This window comes from Limanda limanda, chromosome 1, assembly GCF_963576545.1.
Source record: "Limanda limanda chromosome 1, fLimLim1.1, whole genome shotgun sequence".
Classification (NCBI taxonomy): domain Eukaryota; kingdom Metazoa; phylum Chordata; class Actinopteri; order Pleuronectiformes; family Pleuronectidae; genus Limanda; species Limanda limanda.
In genome coordinates this window covers 24,659,937-24,675,568 of record NC_083636.1, presented here as the reverse complement: position 1 = coordinate 24,675,568, position 15,632 = coordinate 24,659,937, and the positions used below count along the sequence as shown (strand labels likewise).

The 15,632-nt window shown below is 42.1% G+C and overlaps 2 protein-coding genes across 2 annotated transcripts; one reads left to right on the top strand and one right to left on the bottom strand.

Annotated features, from left to right (window-relative positions):
• Positions 1 to 2,249: 2,249 nt before the first annotated feature.
• Positions 2,250 to 10,948, top strand: oclna (occludin a). The gene is given in 8 exon segments (XM_061069849.1): positions 2,250 to 2,299; positions 2,999 to 3,674; positions 3,764 to 3,931; positions 5,767 to 5,916; positions 8,676 to 8,830; positions 9,868 to 10,039; positions 10,155 to 10,196; positions 10,335 to 10,948. Coding segments are annotated over 8 exon segments (1,512 nt in total). The 3' UTR covers positions 10,434 to 10,948.
• Positions 10,949 to 12,176: 1,228 nt separating this feature from the next.
• ankrd34ba (ankyrin repeat domain 34Ba) lies at positions 12,177 to 13,797 on the bottom strand. Its single transcript, XM_061080417.1, has one exon. The coding sequence runs from the start codon at positions 13,795 to 13,797 to the stop codon at positions 12,256 to 12,258; it is 1,542 nt and encodes a 513-aa protein (XP_060936400.1). The 3' UTR covers positions 12,177 to 12,255.
• Between the last annotated feature and the right edge of the window lie 1,835 nt (positions 13,798 to 15,632).

Below are 15,632 nucleotides of genomic sequence, written 5' to 3'. Positions count from 1 at the left end.
GTCTTTGTCTTTTCATACCATTTGTCTTTTTTACTGTAAAAAATAGGTGCTATGTTAAGTTAAGCAAAATAAAGATGAAAGGAGTTGATTAATCAGTATTGATTGACAAAAAAAATATTTGAAATAACTTTTTATAATATAATATTTTCGAGAAAAAATACAGGAAAAATGATTTGTTAGCCTCCAAAATGTTAGTTTGATGCTGTTATTTGTCTCAATCTGATTATCTTTCAGTTTTTGACAAAACAAGCAACGCTGGCATTTTTCAATGCGAATATTTTCATTAATCAAGAAAATAAGTCTGATTAATTGGTGAATAAAATAATCATGAGTTGTGGCTCTAAACTCAACAATTAGCCAAGATACACACAATAACATATGACCTTAGAAGGGATTGATGTTAAGATATGTGTGGTGAGCTGCTTCCTTTTTCCATGAGTTACTTACATTATTTTGTTCATTTGGGTAGACTGGAAACAGACATCAATGTAGTCAATGTTATCTGACCAAACACAAAAATAACTAAATATTTCGATAAATAAAAAAGGGGGTTTACAGTACTTTTATTGGGAATTATTTGATTTGTTTGTGTTGAGTTTCTTTGTTGATATTTCAAACAAAGAAGGATCATGTTTGTATGGTAAACAAACTGCCCCTCAATATCCGATCAGCAGAATCAGTGCCTCCCTTTGAAAAGTGATTTAAAACTCCCCTGTTTATACTGGCATTTTTACATTTGTTATCTGTTTTGTTTATTTACATTGCTGAGAATGATCTGGCTTCTCTGTGATTTGCACATTTTATTTTTTAAAGCACCTTGTTACTCTGGTTTTGAAAGGTGCTAAGCTAAGTCAAAACATTTTTTTTTATATTATATAATATAATAATATGTAAAGCACTTAAATATTTATCAAATTTTTATAATTTTTTTATTTATTTAATCCAGAGATCGGTGTTAAAAGCAAAATGACATGTTCTGTCCACTCCTATTTGATAATACTACTAAGAATAATTCAAATCAAATATCCTTTATTGTCCCCAAGGGGAAGTTTAGCTTGGGCCAAAGTGCTACAGCGACTGCACAACAGTACATTATGTAACAAACAAAAAGAGAAACTGTTCACACGAACATATCGTATAAGACCCAGAATAATAACGCAGAATAAAAGTGAGTTGAATGTTGCACCTGGACCAAAAACCCTTTAAATGATAGAACTCAAAAAGGATATAACGCATTAAAGATTAACAACAAGAACTGGCTTATACACCAGAGTGTAAAATGTGCCTGACAAAGTGCAAAACGCTTATTGAGATACATGTCTGAAGCCAGATGTTTCCTGTTGGGATGAGTGAGAGCTTGTCTCAGTCTATATCCGGATTGGATCAGATGTAAACTTGGACTGAAAGACTGATGCTTCTCTTAAACAAAAAAAAAATGTCCATGTCCTTCCGTATTAGCAGCTATACAGTCTATGATTAGCAGGTGTTTTGGACGAAGCCTGACTCAGGTACTTCCTGCCAAGGGTTCGCCCGGTAAGGTGACACCACAGACTGTATATGGGTGACACCTGTGCGGCGAGAGGGGGTGGGGGGATCTGGGTGTGACTGTTTTTGTTCGCTGCTTCAGTTTCAGTCGACACAGCCCAGGTGAGACGCACCGAGCCACAGGTGAGTGACGAGCTCCAGCGTCTTTTACTTGATGTTTAGCCACTTTTAAATACATTTCCGTGAACCAGTTCCCTGTGGCTGAACCGAGCGAACCCAGGTGTGTTGTTGGATATCGCTGTAGATCAGTGATCTGCAGAGGGAACAGCATCTCAGCGCCAGCCCGCTGCAGGAGGCTGCTCTCACGGGAACAGTTTCGTAGTCTTGACTACTAAAAAATCAAGAAGTAAATTGGTGTTTCACTTCCATGTTGGCTGCCAGGTGTGGGTAGTTCTCTTCATCCTTTAATTTCGCTCACTCTGCTATTATAGTTTTCTAATTTCGACCAAAAAAATCGGAGTTTTGATTTGTTAATTAAAATAATCAGTGATATTTATTTCGAACAAATCTTTATTTCGAGCTTCTTCAATGTGAGAATGTGTTTTGCCGTGCCTTGGTTTAATGTCTTCAGATGTTTGTGACTATTTCCCAATTGTGTACAGACCAATCTAGAGAATTGTTATTTTACATAAAAGTACATTTCTAATAACTAAACTCTTTTTGCAGATTCTTTTAACAGGGCAGCACCCATAGATCCAGCAGCAATGTCCTCGGGACCCCATGGAAGTCCACCTCCCTACGAGGAAGATGGATAGTAAGTCTTCTGTTGTTGATCAGGGGATTTGCTATGATATCAAATGAGCCAATGACAGACTGTGTATGAACAGCCTGGGTATGGAAGCAAAGACAAGCAACAATTGTTAAAATTTTGTCTACTAAGTCGCTGACACTGTGTGATCTGATGCATCCAGAGTCTGATTATTACCTTGAAACCTGATTTGTTGCCTGGCTGTTCAAGTAGAACATTTTTCCTTCTTGAATTTTTTGCGCCCTCAAAAATGATCAGCAACTTTACAAAAAAATATTTAATGCACTTTAAGATTATACAATGGAATATTATAGTTTTAGGAATTGAATTTAAAAATCATGTTTTTGAAATTATCTCATAGATAAGGCAGAGTTTAGTTTGTCCACTCTGAGCTTCTGTAGAGACGTGGAGGAAGAGGCCTGCTCTTGAAGTAGATATAAGGCTCAGTGTACAGTAAGGAAAGCGATTCTTAGTTTTAGCTGATTATACACAAATGAAAACATCATTATGAAATGGAAACTCCTTTTCGGCTTATTAAGAAGTCCTACACACTGGACCTTTTAATTGATATATAGTCAGTAGCGTGTTGTGTTGTATTCCAACATTGTTTATTTGTTTGCTTTTCTTTGCTTCACTCCGGCTGATGTAAATCATTTACCACCACACTCAGATATTGACTTTAATAGTTTTTTTCTGAATCGACAGCACCGCCGCTCCGCAGACGGCCTACTCTTACTATCCAGATGATGAATTCCAGCATTTCTACCGCTGGACGTCTCCACCAGGCATCCTCAAAATCATGGGCATCATAATCATCGTGATGTGCGTCGGCATATTTGCTTGTGTAGCCTCCACTCTGGCTTGGGACACCCAGGGGGGCATGGCTGGTTTTGGGGGTATGGGGGGAGGCAGTTATGGTGGTGGCGGGTATGGTGGCTCCTATGGAGGCGGCGGTTATGGCGGCGGCGGTTATGGTGGCTCCTATGGAGGCGGCGGCTATGGAGCTGGAAACAACTATGGCTATGGTCAACTGGGAGGGAACTACAATGACCCCCGAGCAGCCAAAGGGTTTATCATTGCCATGGCAGCCATCACCTTCATCACCTGCCTGGCCATGTTCATCATCATTGTGTCCCATCAGAGCCTATCAGAGAGCAGGAAGTTCTACCTAGCAGTGATGGTCATCTGTGCCGTCCTAGCACTGCTAATGCTAATTGCGGCCATAGTTTACTTGGTGGCAGTGAACCCCGCCGGGCAGTCCTCTGGGTCGATCCAGGCTAGCCAGATCGCTGGCCTGTGTGCTCAGTACCAACGACCACAGGTGTCAGGAGTGTTCGTCAACCAGTACCTTTACCACTACTGTGTGGTGGAGCCACAAGAGGTGAACAAACCCATTTGACTTCCTCCTCTCAGGCCTGTAGCTGCACCTGAGGATTAGCTTCTAACCCAGAGTGTCACCTCTCGTTTCAGGCCATCGCCGTGGTGTTTGGCTTCCTGGTCGCCGTCGCTCTGATCATCATGCTCGTCTTTGCTCTGAAGACTCGCCAGAAAATCGGAAACTATGGCAAGAGCAACATTCTGTGGAAGAAAGTGAAGATCATCGACGAGATGGCGCCACCTCAGGATGTGGAGGCATGGGTATGTGACCTTAAATGTTTAACTTCATGGAAATCAATTAATTTCAGCTTTTAAGTTATATTATGTCAAACAGAATGTTTTGGGGGTTTTGGACTGTTGAATCAAAACAATATATTTTATGACTGCACCCTTGAAATGTGTCTTATGATTTTAAGCAATTTTAAAGACAATTTTAAAAGATTGATACATTTTATTGACCATTTGACTACGAACCGTCATTCTGACAATCCCCTTAAGTCCAAGGCATTAGCTTGTTGTCCGACCAGAGTCCGAAGCCCAAAGATATTCAGGTTATAATAATGTTAAAAAGAAATCGTTACTTCTAGCTTTGGTGACGTAGGATTTTTTATAGAAAGTCTGATGTGTTTCAACCCTCAATTTAAAATCTTGTGATGAGATTTAGACGGAAAAAAACAAGTATTAAATGAAATCCTAACAATTATGAAGCTATTACTCATATTTCACATCTCTGCTTCATAATTGAATCAAACCTTTTACAGAGCTGTGGCAATTATTCAGTTGAGTAATTAGAAGTTTGTCAGCAACTATTCTTATGATTGAGAATAGGCAAAAATGCCAATCATGGATTGAGTTTTCTAAAATATGACGGGGAACTCAGCGTCTTTGGGTTTCAGACGGTTGGCTCAAACAAAAAAAAAACATTTGAAGATGTCATTTCAGAGAGAAAAATTATTTATCCATAGGTTTAAAAGAAAAAAACGATAATGACGATAGCTGCCATTTGATGCATTTTGTCAGATTTATCAAGGGAGGTCAAATCTAAAGAAGCTATCTTTGCTGGTCCTAATTGCTTGTTTCATGCGAGTGACTGTGTGTTTTTGTGTTAGGTTTGAAGTTGTACAACCTGTTTGTCTGCGGGGGAAGGGGAACTATTTAGCAGCCAGCTCCTACTTTACAGCCCGCTTGGTTTCAGGGTGTGGCGTCTGCACGACGAGCAGTTTCAATCTTATGTCACCCTGTCATAAAGCAGGAAGAGCTGAAGCAATAACACCCTGCACCTAATAATGTCACAATATTCAAGCATTTTATAATCCGAATGCAATTTTGTTTTGTGAGTCATGGTTTCTGAAGCTTTTCACACAAGTGCTTTGCAACAACTCTCACATTTAACCCAGTAAGCAGTGATGAGCAGGTGAGTCACTCTGTAAAAAGGTGGACGTCGTGATGGCATTCAGCTCAGCCATGTCCTCAGAGCAGTGAAGAGGAAGAGCAGGTTGGACTGGTCCTCTGCGCCACAAAGCCCACCAGCCAGCCGACATCCAACGCCACAGCGGCAACACGATACTGGGAACAGGCTGCGTTTAATTCCCTGTAGCTTGTGGGAACAGGTCTGAAAGTGCTGAGGCTACATGTGTGTAGACATGCATGTAGCTGCCGGGTGCTACAACCACACAGTTGTTTTGGAGGCGTGCAGCAGGGTGTAGCTCTGTGTGTGTGTGTCCCATATTTTCAGAGGACAAGTCCATGCAGGCAGATCATACCAGACATGGTTGAGAGAAAGCATGTTTGAGGATCAAGACTGTTTTCATTGTTACTCGTCAATAATCAAGTCGGTTATCATTTCTCATCGTCCAGGCGGGCGGTGTCAGATGTTTTGTCTCAGCAACAGTAGACAACAAGAATAACTCATATTTTTGATATTTTTTGATCGTCCCAAATTGTCCGTTTGTGACTTTAAAACATGTAAATTAATGAAGTGACTAATCCTTGCATCCTTACTTTTTACCGCTGTCAGAATATGATCTAGATAATTGTTTTCTTCATTAAATAAATTCTGTCTGTTACTTATGCATGTCCGGTTTCTTCCTCTGCAGGTGAACAATGTGTCCGTTCCCCCTGAAGCGCTCCCGATGGCAGATTACCCTGAGAAGCTGAGAGGCTCCAGGAGCCACCTGGATGACGAGAGCACCAACTACGACAAACCTCCCTACAGCTACTCGCCACAGTGAGTACACAGACAGAGAGCGTGCACTTCATCAGGGGCAGGTGTGAGGATTCACTGTGTGTCAGCGGCCATCCACATCTTTCATGTTACTTCTTGGTAGAGAGAGAGGAGAGTTGGTGTGAAAGCTAAAAGGTGAACTATACACTCTCTGAGGTGTCATATCTATTCTAACTGGTTGAACAAGAAGTGAGATCCTTTACTTTGCTCAAAGCAGCAGTTTTGGAGTCATACACTCCCAAGTAGTACAGAAGTACTATGTTCAGAATGTAGTTGAAGTACCACAAAAAAGGTACTCAAGACAGAATAAAACATAATGTAAAAATGGATGATAATACAAATTAATTAATGTAAAGGTAACTTTAATTTTGAATCTGGTATGGACGGAGTTTATTTTAATGAACTTATATAATAATGCTGTGTCACTTGATCTGCAGCAGTGGTTCTCAACCTTTTCTAGTGGCAACCCACCAGTTTAATGAGGTCCTTCTTAGTGGCACATGACGCCAATTTCCCAAAATGAAAACCTATTTATCTTTATTTTGTCCGAGCACAGACCTTCTGTCCATACTACAGTTGTCAGTATTTGTGTACGTCTTTTGAAATCTCATGGATACGGACGAAACAGACCAAACTGAGCAGTACCTATGGATACCTTGGGGGGGGGGGGGGGGGGGAGATGATCAGAGGACACGAGGAAGACATTTCAACAATGGCAGAACGTTTTGAGGAGACATTAAGATTACATAAGAAACTGCGGGCCTCTCTCTGTATGGTGTTCCTTTCCCCGGGCACAGGGACAAACAGTTTATGACGCGGCCTCTGTTGTATCTTTCTTAAGAGAAACAATAACACAACCTCGTCCATCGTTGCCATGTTTGCAGAAACTCTCAACTCCCTCTAGTGGCTGTATTGCTGAACAACCATGCCAAATGTATGTGGGCAGTGGGTTACATCATTTGAAACAATCAATCTGTTTGCACATGTAAAGGATCTGTAAGCAGATCTTATCACTGGTACAGACATTTAATGTAAAAAACATTCCCAGACAACAGAACACAGCCCACAGAGGACATCATAATGGTGACCAGAATAAACCAGCACATCAACTATACCTGTATTAAATAAGCCGTCGCCTCCTTGAAGATGTTGAATAAATACTGACTGGCTGACTGCTTTAGACTTTGTTCTGACAGTCGCTGTCAGAACAAGAAACTTGCTGGAGCTTGTTATTAAGTAAAAATGTGGATCAGGCTTTTTTTCCCCATTTTTTTCTTTTCACTTTTCGTGCTTGGAAATTCTGGAAATACATTAAATTGACACTATTGCCACAAATCCATAGGAGGCACACACATCAGTTTAAGCAGTTAAACTATAAAACTACCAACATTGGTGTGTAAATTAAACTGCAACTTGTGTTTGGATGTATATAAGTATATCTACAAGTTATTTAAACCAATTACTTTCATGCATTGAGAAAGCAAAGTGGGAAAGTATCTGCTGATACTCTTGATTTTCTTTCCTGGAGTGAACACGCTGAAACTCAGCCTAGCACTCAGGTGTAATGTGGCTCTGTGACATGCTGCAGAAACCTGTGTCAGTAGAAAGAGCCTCCCGCTAATCTGAGGCAGAGCTGCATCTAATGAATATTTATTTGGATTAATCTCACAGTTTGGTCCGTACAACATTAGAACATATAGAAAATTACAATGGGTTCAGAATAGCAGTCAATCAACTAATGGTTTCAGCTCTCATCGAAACAATGTGTTTGAAATGCATCACGTCTTCCTGTAACACCGAAACTATGTAAAACATGTTTGTGCTGAAGAGGAAATGAGAGAGCGATGCAGTCATGAAGGAAACAGGACGTCACTGTCGACCTGTTTACTAGATCAACAATTCCTGCCACAGATTCAGTCAGGCTGCCCTTTGCTTCATCCTAACGGGAAAGAGACTGGAGGGTAGTGAAGTTTGACACTGTTTCACCTTCACGCTCTAGTACTCCCCTATGATCGGATCACTGGACACAGACACCAGGTCTAAACGGGGCCAAAGAACAACACTTGCGTCTTGAATCATCTGAAGAATCAATAGCTTTCTTTTTCTTAATACCTGAGGGTTTTATTTGATGATTGTCTTTTTGTTAAAACTCGTTTCAACAACCATGTTAAAAAAAAAAGTGTCCACACAAGCATTGTTTTTCTTCTAAATTCTGTAAAACCAGATCATCCAGTTATCTGCTCTATTTTTTTTACCACTGATATTAGATTCCTGTGATGTTGTGCATATGCAAGTCTCAGCTGGCTGTTTCAAACAAGGCTGTTTGTGTCATGCTACTTTTGGGTCCTTGTGAATCTTCTTTATGGGCTCCCAGAATGATTTGATTTCTCAGCACTGTTTCCTCTGCCCTCCTAAACTCAGGGAGTCCATGTTCAGGTTAACTGCTCCTTCTGCCTGGAGTGAACTTCAGAAGGATTTCAAATGCGAATGAGAAAAAGCTATAAAATTAAAGGGATGATAGTTTGCAGATGACAGGAGTCTATCATCTTTCTAATTATTATTTACTTCAACATAGTTATTTAACTCAGTGGTACCTTTTGAATGTGATCATATTCAGTGTGGTCTGCAACTATGTGTTGTGGATGCTGGTCTTGTAAATGAGACATGTCAACTCAACGGGACCAATACCTGATTGAATTAAGGAAACTGCAAATTGAATTGAAAATACTGTGATTGTGTTTGTCCTGCAGGCCTCTTGTGGAAAACCAAGCGCTGCTGCAGAACGGTGCTCCCTACAGCAGTAGCTCCGAGGTGGCCAGCTCGGCTGGACGGCAAAAGAAGAGGCGTGCAGGTCGCCCTCGCCGCGCCGATGGACAGGACTACGACACCGACTACAACTCCTCAGGAGATGAGCTGGACGACAATGACTTTGACAGGTACGAGGATATGAACGGTTCAAATCTCAGCTCCTGATATGGAGCCGTATTCAGATCTTTTAATTTTAGGTTAACTCTGGGAAACAAACCAACTGATCAGGCAGCGGTAGACCTGCAGCTCCGGTGTTGTGAGAGAAATCACGGTTTTAGCCTGGTGTTGAACAGAGCCAAGCTGCTGTTGTTTTAACAAAAAGGATTTAACTCTTTAACATAGCAGTCTGTCTCTGTAGGACACCAAGCCTTATTGTTATCAGACATTTATAAATGATAAATTAGTGGCAAAAAGCACAGACAATTTTTATTACAATGCTGAAGTTTTTTTGTGGCTGCCTTTCAAAAATGGACAAATTGGACACATGTCAATTACATTCAAAGATGTGGGGAAATAAGTCTCAGGTTTCCCTTTAACAAAAATAATACCAGTGTGTGAAAATACGCTAATACAAGTGCTATGTCTCTGTGTTATCTGCATTTTAATGATGCCATTGCAAAGTACAGCTGATTTGAAATATTTTACGTGATGATTATTTTGCACTGCAAAATAACAAAATCATTATTCAGTCTTTACTGCAAATTGTATTTTGATCGATTTAACTCACAGAACAAAACTTGTTTTTAGAAATTTGTGTGAGAATTTGCTATCAGAAAATATGACTTTAGCACTCAATACATGACACAGATTCCTTTGTAAGATTACTGATAATTTTATCAGATGCATGTAGTGAGGTAAAAAGTACCAAATAACGCTGAACTCACCAGGAGTTGTACTTAACTGAGTGAATTATCAATTTTTCGGTGAACTATCCCTTTAACTCTAATGCGTCTTCAAGCTGAAGTAACAAGTAACACAAAACATGAAATAAACAAGTAAAGTACAAGTAATTCACAATTTTATTTAGTTCCTTTCCACCACTGCCAACTCCAAGCGTGGTCTTCATTAATTGCTTTGACATATTTTTTTCACTTTGGCAATTTATTTTCCTTTTTCATCCCTTCGCCCCGCCTCTCTCTCTCTTTCCACTTGTTCTCTGCTTCAGTGAAGTGTCTCCGATAACAAACGAGAAGGAGCGCAACGACTGCAAGCGTGAATTCGACCGCGAGCACCAGGAGTACAAGGACCTGCAGGCGGAGCTGGACACCATCAACAAGAATCTGTCCGAGGTGGACCGAGAGCTGGACGACCTGGAGGAGGGGAGCCCACAGTACCTGGTGAGAGCTTGAAGGAAGCAAACTGTCCCTCAAACCTTGTGTATCTATGTATCTGAACAAGAGATCATGTGGGTTTGTGTCATTTGTCATAGTCTTGTCATTTGCACTCTAACAGGATGCCTTGGATGAGTACGACAGGATAAAGAGCATCAAAAAGGTACATTTGGTCCAAAAAAGGATGTAAAAAGATTAAACATGGCAGTGTCATCACAAGACAGTCCAATACATAACTAATACTCTTATTGGTGTTATTCCTGTTTTCTAACGCACCCCTCTATCACCCCCCCCCCCACAGTCTGCAGATTATCAGGTGAAGAAGCGCAGGTGTAAATATCTGAAGTCCAAACTGAACCACCTCAAGAAGATGGTCAGTGATTATGACCGCAGGGCCTGAACAAAAACCTGTGGGGACGACACTCCCCTCTGAGACGAGACAGATTGGAGAGTTTTTGGGACAGTAGCAGACTGTAGAGGACGGAGCTGCTGCATCAAATGTGGAAGCTTCTTAACTGTGTTTGAGCTGATTGCTGTTGAAAGGTTGTTTTTTTACTTTGGAAGGACAGAGCTTTATTCTGTCTGGTATTATGCCGCTGTTTGTATTACGATCATCTCGTGACATAGGTACTCTTTCTGTATTTATTTTACTCATTGTGATCTAAACATAGGAGTCTAGCAGAGGAGTGAGACTATATGCAGATCCCTGTTTGATTTTTAACAAGCTCTTTTAATCCTTATTTTTGTCCACTCATTTTTTTTATCGCCCACATAAACATGTAAATATTTGGGAAACACTTGTGTTTTTAATGTTTTTAGCCGATAATGGAAGTAAGTTCACATGTGCTCAATGTGTTTCAGACACATGATGATATTGCAGGTTTGATGCATACTGATGTACTCTGATGTTTTTTACTAGAATAAATTCATTTAACAAACACACTTTGTTGCTGTTGTTACACATCTGTACTTCTGCTCTCCCCAAATACTGACTCCAATCTCTGTGACAGATGCTTGTGATGCAGCTGATGCGTGTGTGTGTGTGTGTGGGGGGGGGGGGGGGTATTTAGAATCTTACATATTTTTGATTCAAAGCCATAATGCGTAGACGCCTTTGTTAATTTTCCAACTGTTCTAATGGCGTGAAACATGAAAAATATTACTGTAAATATATTCTTTTCTTTTCGAATGCTTCCACATTGTGACGAGGTTGCATATTTTTAAATTCTCCACAAAGCTGCATTAGAAAATAATATTATATTACAGGTTTTTTTTTTATATTACTATGGCACACTGTTATGAATTGGTGCGCATTGCTTTTGTTGTCATACACATAGAAGAACAGGTAACGATACACATTTACGCTCGACCTCTGATCAAGAGGTGTCACCAAGAAAAAAGCAGTGAAGAAGAAGACTCAGCAAATGTTGAGGTTAACAACGCATGTTTCAAAACTTGCATTTGTAAAACGTAAATAGAATAAATGAGCTGTGCAAATATTTCAGCAGTATGAAAATATACACTTCACATTTGTCAGGCCAAGTTTTTTGGTGAGTAAACCGACAGCCACAGGGTAAACAAAATCCAAACTTAGCTCTGACCTATGGTTGAATTACAAAACTCCCCTTTAAACAACGTGTCCAATTTCAACGAATCGAGATCCATGAATTATTCTCTGAGAAATCAGGGCAAAGGTTGAAAATCTCACAATGGTACAGAAAGCGATAGAAAACCTTCCTGGATCCGCCCCCTGACTCAGATCCTCACCACAATTCAATGAGTTCTCACCTGAGCCATTCTGCATCCTTCCACTTAGATTCATGGAGATTGTTTTTGTGTAATCTTGCCTACAAACAAACAAACTTACAAATAAACGGACCGTGGTGAAAGCAAAATTGCCTTTACAAACGTAATTAGTGCTAATGTTAGTCTATGTTTTAACTGTCTGCGAGATAGTTCACAATAACAATGTTTTAACTTTATAACATGTGTTTTCAGCTTTTTCTGCTGCCCCCTTGTGGCCAAAATATCTTTATGCATCTTTAAGGAAGAGTTACATATATGCTGAAGCTACACGTACAGTCACAACACACACTGGAGCAGTAGTTGATTGTTTTGTACTTCCTCTTTGAATTTCACTAGAGAGACGATATCACATGAATTTGAACACATTTCACATCAAATCACAAGGATTCGCTTTTTTTTCCCTTTTGAGCTGAATTTCACGCCGTGCTTTTGAACTGTTCGGACTGCATTGAATGTCTCCTCAATAGCATCCTCCTGGTCAGCTCTTTGGGGTGGCCCGGAGGAGCAGAGGGAAGGATGTTTTTTAGGTCAGACTCTTTCTCAGAGAAACCCCCTCCAGCTCCCGATCCAAAGTTGCAAACATTGAGAACAGGAGCGTTGGTGGTGCTGAGGGTCAGAGGAGGCAGAGACCTCGGCCTGGCCTGAGAACTGTGCTCCAACAAGAGGGCAGCGGACCCTCTGCGCTCATACCCGGACAGCAATCTCCTGCTCGGACCCAAGGCCAGCAAGGACTCCCTGGAGCAACGTAAGGGGGCCAGCTTCTTGGCGTCTGTTGGGAGATTTTGGACGTCTACAGAAAGCTGAGGGTCAGAGCTGTAGATGTCTGCACCCAGCTTGCGCCTCTGGATGATGCTATGAAGGCTTGAGGAGGCCATGTTGTGAAGTGCAGTACGATGGTTTTTGCCAGCAGACAGGCAAGAGGAGGAGTCTGGATCTGTTCCAAGGTTCTCCGAGTGGAGGTTAGGATGGGAGGCCGAATGGGGTGAAAGGAGACCTGGTAAAGAGATCTTCTGTCTGGCATGTTTGGCGTAGTCTATCTTTTTTTCACCTTCTACTCTTTTATCCCTTTCCAGTATGGGAACTCTGACAGAGAAGTTGTCGGTTTGGTTGACGTCCTGGCCATTTTTTGAAGACGAGGCTGCAAGAGACTGTTGAGTGAGCACAGAAGCTGGGATCTTTAGCCAGGGCTCAGAGTTCAACCTCAGGAGGGGCTGCTGCAGTCTGTTTGCCGCCACTTGGTCGAATCCTCGTGACCGTGCCGGGGAACACGGATGGGAGCTCACACCCCAGGAATGGGCTTCTTTAAAAGAGAAGACAGTCTTTGGGGGACATAAGGACGAGGAGGTGCACTGAGGGGAGGTGATGATCTGTATCTCAGAGGGAGATGCAGGAGCTGCTGATGCCATTTTGTCTGTTTGATTGAGAGGACCAATGGGAGGTATGGTGAGGTAATGCTTTGCCTGCAGTTGACCACATGGGAATTTGTCAGTGGCTATGATGATCACCTCCTTCCCTTTGGCCTTGCAAGTGTCAAGCAACAGCTTCAGAACCTTCCAGTCTCCAGCCATGACTGCGTAGACCAACGCTGACATCCCGGATTGGTCCTCCAAGCTAATGTCGGCCTCACTGGCCAGGAGCAGAGACACCACCTCCGGGCCGGCCTGCTCGCGGCAGGCGTGCATCAGGGCAGAGTGACCCTCCTTGTCCTGGATGTTGGGGTCTGCTCCTTTCTCCAGCAGAAACTGGACCAGCTTGACCCGACTGGCGCTCTGGGCGTCTGCATGCTGGGTCCTGCAGGCCACCATCAGGGGTGTCTGGCCTTGGCTGTCGCTCTCATTGATGTAGGCACCCCCCTCCAGGAGCAGCCGTGTGAGTCGCAGACGACCGAGGAAAACGGCTCTTAGTAAGGGGTTACCTGAGTCCATCGCTCCACCAGAACTACAGCCTTCTCCTTCCATCCCTCCTGGTCCCAGCGAGTGGCTTTGCAAATGTAGTAAGACAGGTTTCTGTGGAAAATAACAAAAAGAATGAAGGAAATTATGTGAAAGTGTGCACGTACAGTACAGTATTATTTTCATAGACAGCAACTTCTGAAACCTGAGGTAAACATGTTACACATCTGCCACGCACATCTACATGCAGATACACTAAATGGTTTCCTGAACCCTACATGTACACAAACAACCAGCCATGAATTTCTACACAACTCCCATTTGCCTGATCCTTTTTTCAAGTATTTTCAACAAAAAGCTTGTCTCATGCTCAGGTCAGGTTAATCCCGTTATTTTGTCCTGCGTCACCAGTAAGACAGTCAGCATTTTGAAATGTAAACATGTGAAATAATTAGGGCTGGGCAACGATTAAAAGTTTTAATCGCGATTAATCGCATGATTTCCCTGATTAATCACGATTAATCGCATTTGTATACGCAAAATCCAATAATGAATTAAAAAGTAGTGTATAGCGCAATTTTATTTTCAATGTTCTGCCATATGAACGAAAGTGCCATAACATTTGTTGTGCAAACACTTTTAACATCAGCATTTAATACAGTAGCAGTTAAATAAAATATTCAGTGTAAATCTCAACTTAACAATGTTATCAAAGCAAATACAAAATTAAAGGTCAATGCCACTGCCAAGGCATTAATGTTATCCTCTTCTTTATGAAAAATCTATACTCTTCCCTGCGTATAATGTAGTCTGCCGAAGCCTCGCTCCGTTGCTGTTTCGTTGAGTGATTTGTTGATATCAACTGTGTGTTTTGCATTTAGGTGATATTTTAGACTGGAAGTGTGGGATCTTCTCCAGTGTTTACGGTAAGCGTGCTGCGTCATTTCGTCACTTCCTGTTATTGCCACGGGACACGGGTGGTGTAGTCGCTATCTGAATTAGCTCCTCCGCTAAACACAACTGTCTTTCTGTTCTACTACGGCTAAAATCACCGGTATATAGTTAAGGACCCTCACATACCAGCCCCTCCTCTCTGGTGCTTTGTGATTCTGTGTTCTGTTTAAATCTCACACTCATAGTTTTAGGAGCGATGTGTTCTCTCTCTCCCTCTCGCTCCACCGCTCTCTCCTGCTCCGAGTGTCTCATGTTTACTTACTCCTCCGCCTCCATTAACAGTAGTGGTAAATGTAATAAATGTAGTATGTTGGTAGACATGGAGGCGAGGCTTAGCAACTTAGAAGCTCGGCTCCTCAGCTTAGAACCCCCGTTAGCTATAGTTAGCCGGCCCGTGCTAGCCGCAGCGAAGCCACCTAGCTTAGCTTCAGCTAGCAGTCCCTCGACTTGCCCCGGGCAGCCGGGAGCCCAGGGTGGCTGGGTGACGGTCCGGAGGGGGCATAGTACCACCCATAGAAAGCCCACGATTAAAGACCCACCAGCTCACGTCTCAAATAGATTTTCTCCACTCAGCGACGCACCCGCTGAGAATCAAACTCTGGTTATTGGCGACTCGGTTCTCAGAAACGTGAGATTAGCGACACCAGCGGCCATAGTCAATTGTATTCCGGGGGCCAGAGCCGGCGACATCCAATCCAAATTGAAGCTGCTGGCTAAAACTAAACGTAAATACAGTAAAATCGTAATTCACGTCGGCAGCAACGACTCCCGGCTTCGTATGTCGGAGGTCACTAAAGTTAATGTTGAGTCTGTGTGTGCTTTTGCTAAAACGATGTCGGACACAGTAGTTTTCTCTGGCCCTCTCCCTAACACTACAGGTGATGACATGTTTAGTCGCATGTTTTCTTTTAACCGCTGGCTGTCGAGGTGGTGTCCTGTAAACGGTG

Coding starts and splice junctions, on each gene's coding strand:
- ankrd34ba (XM_061080417.1), bottom strand. CDS start 13,797: ATGGAAGGAGAAGGCTGTAGTTCTGGTGGAGCGATGGACTCAGGTAAC.